Source organism: Engraulis encrasicolus, unplaced genomic scaffold (genome assembly GCF_034702125.1).
Source record: "Engraulis encrasicolus isolate BLACKSEA-1 unplaced genomic scaffold, IST_EnEncr_1.0 scaffold_1023_np1212, whole genome shotgun sequence".
In the NCBI taxonomy this organism is placed as follows: Eukaryota; Metazoa; Chordata; class Actinopteri; order Clupeiformes; family Engraulidae; genus Engraulis; species Engraulis encrasicolus.
In genome coordinates, this window is record NW_026944486.1 from 171 (window position 1) to 10,918 (window position 10,748).

Here is a 10,748-nt window from a genome sequence, read left to right on the forward strand (position 1 = left end):
CATAGACACAACAAATTGTAAGTGCTACATTAAACATTTATTCTATATTTGACCAAAGACGAATTGAGGAATAAAATAACTGAAATTAGTTTTCGCAGGAAACAGAAGGCATCTTGTGAGTCTGTCTCGTGCGGGCGCTCGCGCTGTTGGGTCACCAAAGCTTACAATAGTAAAAACATGGGTCCCTTAAGAAAAAGGTTGGGAACCACTGGTTTAGGTTACTAGGCCTCAAGGATACTTTTGCCATGGACAAAGGTGTAGAGATGCACCTTCTTCTTAGTGTTCAGGGTGGGATTTGAACCAGCAACCTCCCATCATAGACCAACTCCCTAACATTTCGCTACATATCTCTTCATCTTCCAGGGAACTCCAGAGAGAGTGAGTGAGTGAGAGAGACAGAGACCCAGACAAAGCGCAAGGGCTGGCAAGATGTCCGACAGCGCGGACCTGCAGTTTGTCAGCCCGTACGCCTTCGAGGCCATGCAGAAGGTGGACGTGGCTCGGCTGGCTGCCCTCAGCGACCCCGAGCTGCGGCTGCTGCTGCCGTGTCTGGTGCGCATGGCCCTGTGCGCTCCGGCCGATCAGAGCAAGACCTGGGCCCAGGACAAGAAGCTCATCCTCAGGCTGCTGTCGGGCGTGGAGGCCGTCAACTCCATCGTGGCCCTGCTCTCGGTGGACTTCCACGCCTTGGAGCAGGACGCCAGGAAGGAACAACAACTCAGGTCAGTGAGGTTTACGATGCACGTGCAGGCCCGTACACAGAGGGTGGATTCCAATCTGCAGACTTCCGTCCTCCCTTCCTCACTTGCCTGCTTGTGACCTCATGATGATGTCACTGACATCAGAAAAATAATTCAAAATCTTCCAAAATCACAATTCTAATGTCACTTTCTCATTTGCAATTGGAATGGTGAATGAAAAACAGCCCCTTAAAAGTTGTTGTGGCTAGGCTGACAGCAGGGAATCTGTATTGTTTTCTCCACGGAGAAGGGGCCAGGAGGCGGGACGAGGCCACAAGCACAAGTGGAGGACGGGAGTGTGCATATTGGAATGCACACAGACACACACACGCATACACACACACGCATACACACTTACGCATACACACTTAGTATCAACTAAAGCCTGGCTCAAACTACACGACTAGCTTACCCCCAGGACCATTGCAAGAGATTGTCGGGAAAGATTCCACTCCATTCTAAGATAGAACTTTGGCAGCTCAAAGAGCCGCCGATCGCAAATCATAGAAATCAAACAATGTTTGATATTTGTGACTGGAAATAGAACGTCGCATTGTCGCCGTGGTTGCGAGCAGGGATAAGATTGACAGTTGCGATTCTCTTCTAGTGTGCGGTGCACCCCGACGTGAAAATCGGACACACAATCGGGAGTCGTGTAGTTTGAGGCTGTCTTGAGGAAGGAACGGCAGGTTCCTTATGCCTTTACAAAGAAGCTGACACTGCACCTTGAAGATCCCTTGAAGACTAACATTTTATATCACTGTTTACATCACTGCTTTATTTTTCCTCACAGGCACAAGGCTGGAGGCTCCAACGGGGAGAGCATGCTAGTGTCCCAGCTCCAGAGAGGCCTGACGCTGGAGTTCGAGCACAGCGATCCCTTACACAGACTACGACTCGCCCTCAGCGAGCTACTCGCCATCATGAACAAGGTACATTACACAGCACTAGAATACTAGCCTGATTATCATCGACGCTCAAATCTCTTCGAGACTTGGGTCTGACCAAGAGCATAACAATTAACGTTTCCCAAACGGCATAGTTGACACGTCTGCTTATGGTTGCTTGCTTACCGACAAAGTGGGAGGAGTTCCCGTATTTTTGGGAACTCAGAAAAACTTGCATTGCTCTTGACCTGACTACTAGAATACTACCGCCTGAAGAGCACAATACTGTCATTAGAACACTGCTTCATTTGTGTACAAAATTTGTGTACAATGTAAATTGTTTATGTGCATACTTGTCTAATAGTGAATGGTTGCTCGCCGTCATGATCAAGTGTAAAAAGAACTAAAACGTCATAACATTCAATGTTGCCATAACATTGATTGAAATTAGTAATAATATTCAATTAGAATCACAAACAAATCTATAAAACTGTGTGCAATCTATAATGTATATGTTGGCTATGCCTGTTCATTACGCTCAGTACACAGGATATGGCAACAACCATTGGCACAAAACTTAAACTTTTAATTGGGGACTAAAAAATATCTTCTCACATGTAACTTTTCTATTTTTTCAGGTGGCTGACTCCAGCGGGGAGTTCTTTCTGAAGTCGTCAGAGTTGTTTGAGAGTCCTGTGTACCTAGACGAGCTGGCAGACGTTCTCTGCATCCTTCAAGCAGGTGTAGAACTCATTCTTTCCTACCGTACATTCAGACTAAAAGTCACCAAAGCATATCTCCTACCACCACAATAATCAAGCAGGACTTGATTTGAAAATGCATTTCTATAATGCTAAGCTCTTCACAACATCAGAATGCTATTTGTTGAACAGCTGTGGCCTAATTGTTGGCTTGGGATCAGACTCAGAGGGTAACAAACGGCCAGGAATTGAGTCGGTGCATCTTTTCTAAAACGCCTGACCAGTCCACACCCTGATGGCATTATCAAGGCGTTGTGCCCCACTTAACCCATTTTAGCCTAAGGCACCTGCGAAAAACGCCTGCTGAATACCTAAGCCCTTTTTGGGAATGGGTGCCTTTTGCCCATTCAAATCTAAATACCTCAGCCTCCGAAGCACATACAAACTTGAAATAAGTTGCATTTAAAAGCTAGGACCCTCATTTCGCATTAGAATGTATCCTTCAGCTGTAACATACCCACATTTTTAATAAAAAAACTCAAATCTCAAGAGCCTGAATGTCGCTCCAGGCGCTAAAGGTCAAACAATGTATGCGCAGCATCAGGCTAAAATGGGTTAAATGCACCAGCATTTAAATTATGGAAACATTGAACTCAAACAGAACATCCTATCCTTGGGTAAGGGTTATTTTCTCTAGAGTTGTTTATTGACTCATCTCTTGTTTGTTTTCAGGGTGTCTGTCGTTGTTGTTGCTGAGGCTTTGCATCATTAGTGACAGGTGCTGGTGTATTTATCTCTTGTTTGTTTGTTTGTGTTTTGCAGAGCTGCCTTCCTTGTTGCCCATCATTGAGGTGGCAGAGGCTCTGCTTCACGTCAGGAATGGAGAGTGGTTCCTCTGCCTGCTTGTTGCCAACGTCCCTGACAGCTTCAATGAAGGTGCGATATACATAGTCATCAGGCCTGGTCTATCTTGCTATTTTTAGGATTCTTGCACACCTCCTTTTACCAGGAGTGGATCCACTGGGTCACCAACGTATAGAGACAAAGAAGCTCCCGCACACTGTTCACATTTGCAGAGGTTTTACCTGCGACGTTTCGGTCTGTGAACTTCCTCAAGCAATTCTTTCTTTGTCTCTATACGTTGGTCTATCTTGCTGTCATATTTTCTGTCGATCTCTCCCTTATGGTCATCACATTCATGGAAATGGGAAGTCAAGAATAGGTGTAATGGCTTGGACCTGTAATGTTTAATATTTAGGCAAAATGGAGTAATATAGTCGTATGTTCTCAGCATACATGCATTGTCTTGTCTTGTTATGTCCTGTTTTGTCAAGTCGTGTCTAATATCTCTGAGAATGACTGGAGCCACACCAAAGACAATTTTCTGTTTCATGTGTTGCAGACCATTAAGTTTTATTTATTTATCTATCTAGAGTAGTAGAGTAGAGTACTTTTATTAATCCAGAGGGAAATGAAGGTGTCTGACAGCTTACATAGATGCAAACATACAGGACATACTGTAGATACAAGACTGTCTCTGTCTGTCTCTGTCTGTCTCTGTCTCTCTCTCTCTCTCTCTCTCTCTCTCTCTCTCTCTCTCTCTCTCTCTCTCTCTCTCTCTCTCTCTCTCTCTCTCTCTCTCTCTCTCTCTATCGATCTACAGTATCTAATGTAATGTGTGTGTGTGTGTGTGGCCGCAGTGTGCCGGGGTCTGATAAAGAGTGGAGAGCGACAGGACGAGGAGAGCGTTGGAGGGCGACGGCGGACTGAAGCTCTGAGGCAGCTCTGTCAGATGAACCCCACGCAGGCCCTAAACATACGCGCCATGGTGGTGAGTATACATTAACGTCTAGCTCTTTGAAAACTGGAGTTTGTGGCCCTACCCTGGCACAAAATGGTAGGGCACTCGTTTGCTATGTGGCTGACCCGGGTTCGATTCCCGGCCCGGGTCCTTTGCAGACCCTTCCCCATCTCTCCCTGCCCACTTACTTCCTGTCACTACCTTCATTATCCTGTGAAATAAAGGCAATAAAAAGCCACAAAAAATGTAAAAAGAAAATTGGTGTTTGTATGTATATTTATACTTTGATTTAAAATATAAAACACAAAACAGCAATCACAAATGTCTTTCAAATAATCTTAAAAACGGTATTCCCAGACATCGTCCTCTAAAGGTGTGAAGCTGTTGTGTCTGTGTCCACAGGTGGAGGAGTGTCACCTGCCGGGTCTGGGCGTGGCGTTGACGCTGGACTACAAGCCGGACTCGGCTGACGAGGCGGTCAGCCCGCTGGTGTCCTTCGTCAGTGGCCTGCTGCTCGGCACAAACAGCAAAGTGCGCACCTGGTTCGGCCTCTTCATACGAAACGGCCAACAGGTAACTGCTTTACTCTCCTTACCTCTCCTCCCTCCTTCTGTCCTCTCATCTGGTCCTCTCCTCCCCTTTCTGTCCCTCTCCTCTGGTCCTCTCCTCCATTTCTCTGCCTTTTCTTCTCTCTCATCATCAACAGCACCTGGTTCGGCCTCTTCATACGAAACGGACAACAGGTAACCGTACTTTACTCTCCGCATCTCTCTTCTGTCCCTCTCTTCTGGTATCGATCTTGCCTCAATCTCTCCTCTCCTCTCCTCTCCTCTCCTCTCCTCTCCTCTCCTCTCCTCTTCTCTCTTCTCCTCTCCTCCCTCTCCCCTCTAATGACCATCTCCTCCTCTCCCTGTCGCCTGCAGAGGAAGCGAGAGAGCAGTTCGGTGTTGTGGCAAATGCGGCGTCAGCTTCTGCTGGAGCTGGTAGCCATCTTGCCTCGATCGCGCAGCTCCCACGCGCCCACCGACACGGACGACGACGATGACATCACTCTTGCCTCGGGAGGCATCAGGGGCGGGTCGTCTGCCTACTCGGGTCTGAGGGCGGAACATGTGGTGAAAGCCAGCGCCCTACTGAGGCTGTACTGCGCTCTCATGGGCATCGCAGGACTCAGGTTAGTGTGACACAGTCACACAGACTCACAGGATGCATTCCAATATTCACACTCCCGTCCTCCACTTGGGCTTGTGGCCTCGCCCCGCCTCCTGGCCCCTCCTCCATGGAAAAATACAATAAAGTTTCCCAGCTGTCAGCTTAGCCACAACAACTTTTGGGGGACTGTTTTTCATTCACCATCCCAATTGCAAATGAGAAAATGGTATTAGAATTGTGATTTTGCAAGATATTGAATTAATTTTCTGTCGTCAGTGACATCATCATGAGGTCACAAGCGTGCAAGGGAGGACGGAAGTACGCATATTGGAATCCACACACAGACAAGTTTAAAAGAAAAAAACACGTACGTCCGTCTCAAAACAATTTTGGGTGCAGGTCCAGGACCCTGTTTTTCCACAGTGTCGTTGCTAACTAGTTAGCAACTTAGTAAGTTGCCTCTGGGAAATTGTATTGCAACCAAGTAAGTTGCTAAGTTACTTAGCAACAACACTGTCGAGAAACGGGATCATGGCAAAGTCTCATGAAAACTGGAAATGAAGTCGGCACAGCAAGCTCCCGTTTCTCTTAATTTAATATAGTGACGTTTCAGGCAGCATGCCCTTCATGATGTCTGATGAATGGCATGCTGCCCTAAACGTCACAGACACGTACAGTAGTACTAGGCAGTCATGGACAGCCTAATAGCTGGGCCAAAATAAGTATGTTTACGGTTGTTTGTTTGGTCACTTACATTCTATTATTGGTCAATTACCTTTCTATTTTTAATAGGGGTGGGCAAACATGAAAATCTTTAATCGCATTAACTCAATGACTTTCTGTGATTAATCGCGAAACCCAAAAATAATAATAATAAATCATGAATAAAATAAATCATAAATAAAATACAAATATTTTTTAAATTAATCAAATAAAATAATTAATAATAATTTGCATATGTACTGTGTAGAGAACCTATGTAGGTCTAATATAATATTCCACAATGGAAATGTAGGCTATTTGCCAACCTATCAGTCTAAATGTAGTAGGCTATATGCCTATCCAATGTAGGCCTACTAATGAAACAAATTATTGCATATAATATTACACTAGGGCTATTTAAGATTGTAGGCTACTGAAACTGATATATTAGAAATTATAAACTCAAATTAGGATGGTCTACATGGGCCTACAAGAAAAAAAACTTGTCACTTAAAAAAACTATATGTTAAAACGGCTTGCCATAGGCGTGCGTCTGTGAGATATGTCCCGCCTTCTCTCACTGTCAAAGACTCCCACCTTCTCTCTTATCTGTCGCTATTTTTAAGGTGTTTCAGCGACTAGAAACTAATTGACGGTCTGTTGGCATTGACAACAATTACATCTTTCAAAACAATAACGTTGACATGACTAACACTATCTTAAATGCTGACGAAGTTGCCGAAATCATAGCATTGATGCAGTCTATGCACGCGCAGCGCCATGTAGATACCATAACGTTGCATGACGTTACATAACGTTACATATCTCGCGGTTCGCTTTTTGATCAGGGCTTTGAGGGCNACATGCTGCTCGAGAGTTGCGCAAGGAGGACCAGAACTGTGTACCAAACATGTCCATTCAGAAGTTGACGTCCTTCTGTAGGCTATGCCTGTTTTGTTTTGACTACTTTTCTAGACATTCTTCTTCTCTGTCAGCAGTCACTGGAAGCAGCAACAAGCGCGCTGACGCTTTCAAAATAAAAGCCACGAACGACGGTCATAAAAGGCAAAAAAACAAAACAAAACAAACCCTGCTGCGTTATAGCGTTAACAAAATTGTCGGGCGATATTGAACTCAATAGTTAACGCACCGTTAACGCGTTAACGTTGCCCAGCCCTAATTTTTAATTATGTTGTGTGTGTGTGTGTGTGTGTGTGTGTGTGTGTGTGTGTGTGTGTGTGTGTGTGTGTGTGTGTGTGTGTGTGTGTGTGTGTGTGTGTGTGTGTGTGTGTGTGTGTGTGTGTGTGTGTATGCGTCTCTGTGTGTGTGTGTGTGTGTGTGTGTGCATGCATGCATGCATGCGTTTCCCTCCCTCAGGCCGACAGATGAAGAGGCAGAGCAGCTTCTACAGCTGATGACGAGTCGTCCCCCAGCCACCCCCGCCGGAGTCCGCTTCGTCTCCCTGGCCTTCTGTAAACTACTGGCTTTCCCCACCCTAGTCAGGTACACACACACACACACACACACACACACACACACACACACACACACACACACACACACACACACACACACACACACACACACACACACGCTCACACCTCTTACAGAACTCCTATCCACCCCCGCCGGAGTCCGCTTTGTCTCTATAGCCTTCTGTAAACTACTGGCCTTCCCCACCCTAGTCAGGTACACACACACACACACACACACACACACACACACAAACACTCACACTCACGTGCACCCACTTGTTACAGAACTCCTATCCACCCCCGCCGGAGTCCGCTTTGTCTCTATAGCCTTCTGTAAACTACTAGCCTTCCCCATCCTAATCACACACACACACACACACACACACACACACACACACAGTCTTTAGGGGTCAGAAAGCATTTAATCCCCCAATGATGATGATCTTTATGCAATTCAATGTACATTAATATCGATATTATTATTATGATTATTGATGATGAGGACGTTGATGTGGTTCTCTGCAGCACCCCTGAGCAGGAGCAGCTGATGGTGATGTGGCTGAGCTGGATGATCAAAGAGGAGGAGTACTTCGAGAGGTGAGAAACTTAGTTATTTCCTAGAGATGCACCGGATCCTGATTTTTAGGATCCTGCCGGATACCGGATCCACTGCTTAAGATCCTGCCGGATCCTGAACCGGATACCGGATCCTACAAAAGGGTTGAAACATATATAGGGCCCTATGAAATCTGTTTTAATTTTTCTCAAATTCCATTTTATTTTTTCTCAAATTACGTTTTTTCGGATTTATTTTTTGCCATATCGGATTTTTTACATTTTTGAACTTATTTTCACCTTTCTACCCCCCCCCCCCAACAAAATTTCTTAGATATTTAGTTCAAACTGGTGGGTGGACAGAGCCAACCACTCATGGTTGAATGGTAGGTAGAGAAAAGAAAAGTAAAATTACCTACTAGCTTTTTGTAATATCAGCCCTCAAAAATATTCTAGGTAATAAGGTAGCTGAAATGTACATGCGCATATATTCTATTAAATACACGTGACGCACCCAACTAGAAGGCGAATTCACTTCTGGTGCATTGAAGTTGGACTCGGGCTGCATCAGGTTTTCTCGAATAAGTTTGGCTATATTGCAACGTGCAGCTACATTAGAGACATTTTTGGTCACGTTATATGTAGGCATTAAATAAATAGCCTCGCAAAGTCCCTACTGTCTACCGTTTCACACAAACACATGTTTTACAAGACGTCCGTTTTCTTCTGATGATGACTTGACCCTTTTTCAAAGTTGCTGCTAACTTTTACTCACTATGCTCCGTGGCCAACAAAGTTAACAAGACATGATCAAAGCATTGCCTGATCAGTTTTTATTTTACAGCGGTCACGTCTGTTGTAACAAACTCCAAACTCGTGCCTCGCGTCGGATGATTCCATTGTTTATTAAAGTGCAGCAGAGAGCCGCCTGTCTTTTCTGTGTCGCATCGCATTGTCTTGGTAACAGACAGTCAGGACAAAGCGTTTATGCCTGACCTCACCTGTTCTACAAACCCCAACTCCGATGAAGTTGGGACGTTTGGTAAACAGTGAATAAAATCAAAATGCTATCATTTTCAAAACATTCAATCTATTCATTAGATGGAGAATAGTGAAAAGACAACATATTAAGTGTTTAAACTGAGAAAAAATATTGTTTTGGGGGACATATGTACTCATTTCTAATTTGATAAATCCAACACGTCTCAAAAGAGTTGGGACAGGGACAATAAATGGCAGCAAATGTCGAGGAAGACTAAAAACAAAACAAAAGACAACACTTAACAGTTAAATACATTAACCGATGAGATGATTTTATATAAAAAACAGTGTTAATTCCTATCTTGGACATGATTTCACCAGCTTAAATGGTGGGTGTATTCCTTGTCATGTTTTGCAATGTTTTCCTTTCTGTAGTGCTTACAGTGTGACAGGTCTTGACCAAAAACCCACCATTTTATCACCTGCTGGTCCTTATGATGGAGCCAAACTGTTAAAACATAGTAGAGAATGCAATTTGACCTTACTATGTGGCAGTAATCGAAGATCTCCCTTCAAAATATAATGCATGAGTGGCTTTTCATGCTGTTTAAAACCCATTTATACCATTCAGCACTGTATTTAACTCTACAGATGAGTGAGAACATCTTAACCAATGCACTACTGCACCCGCATGCCATCATGGAGGCTGACTTTTGAAGCTAGCACTAACACAAGTTGGATGGTCCATTTTTACTGTAGCACAGGATGTGCAATGCTCTATTATTGTCAAAAAGAATGGACTTCTACAACTTCTGCTGACTTCTGTAAGCAAAGGACAGTTTCCCATGTCTTCTGGGTCTATTTCAAGTGAGCTCAGGTGCTTAGGAGAATGTTACACCCCTGTATCATTTTCATGCATTAAGCATTCTTAATATGGTCAATTTTCAATAGCTCTAATTCCTGGAGTGCTAGAGTGAGACTACAGCCAATATATATTTCATGATGTCATGAACCTATACAATGATTTTATTAACAAAAATATGTCTTATATACACTCAATCGTGGTAAATCAAAGGGAATTAAAAAATGTATGTAATAACTATGGTAATTATTCCCTTTGCATCTTTAATTCTGAGTGACTCAGCCTCTCTGTGATGATCTTATACCTGGACACCTATATTGTCCGTCAGTACAATTCATTTTGAAATGTTCTTCTTTGTTGTTTTATCTTATTTGGATGTTTACTAAATTTCACTGATCCCCGTCCCAACTCTTTTGAGACGTGTTGGATTTATCAAATTAGAAATGAGTACATATGTCCCCCAAAACAATATTTTTTCTCGGTTTTAACACTTAATATGTTGTCTTTTCACTATTCTCCATCTAATGAATAGATTGAATGTTTTGAAAATGATAGCATTTTGATTTTATTCACTGTTTACCAAACGTCCCAACTTCATCGGAGTTGGGGTTTGTACTAGGCAAAATTTGAGTGCTGCTGAGTTTTGAAGATTTCTTAAATGCTCTGACAGCCAGTGTTAGGACGCGGGAGACAATCGGAAACGCCGCTTGGGAGAGAGATGCGTTCACTGTCAACATGCGCTGACATGGATCATGGATCTGCATAGAACTTTTGCGCATCACCTCGCGTGGGCCAGATATGATATCGTGGCCATATTTTGTGTTTGAAATGTCTTTTAGACTGATAAATGATGACGAAAATAATGGATTTTTATTTTATCATAAGAAATGAG

At 43.7% G+C, this 10,748-nt stretch overlaps 1 protein-coding gene across 1 annotated transcript; it reads left to right on the plus strand.

Annotated features, from left to right (window-relative positions):
- Window positions 1–369: 369 nt before the first annotated feature.
- On the plus strand, window positions 370–8,055 carry LOC134441959 (integrator complex subunit 2-like; the record flags this gene model as incomplete). The annotated part of the gene is made up of 9 exons (XM_063192342.1): window positions 370–722; window positions 1,534–1,672; window positions 2,266–2,368; window positions 3,151–3,264; window positions 4,029–4,159; window positions 4,532–4,702; window positions 5,053–5,303; window positions 7,361–7,486; window positions 7,984–8,055. Coding segments are annotated over exons 1-9 (1,400 nt in total), but the record flags the coding sequence as incomplete, so codon positions are not given.
- Window positions 8,056–10,748: the final 2,693 nt, after the last annotated feature.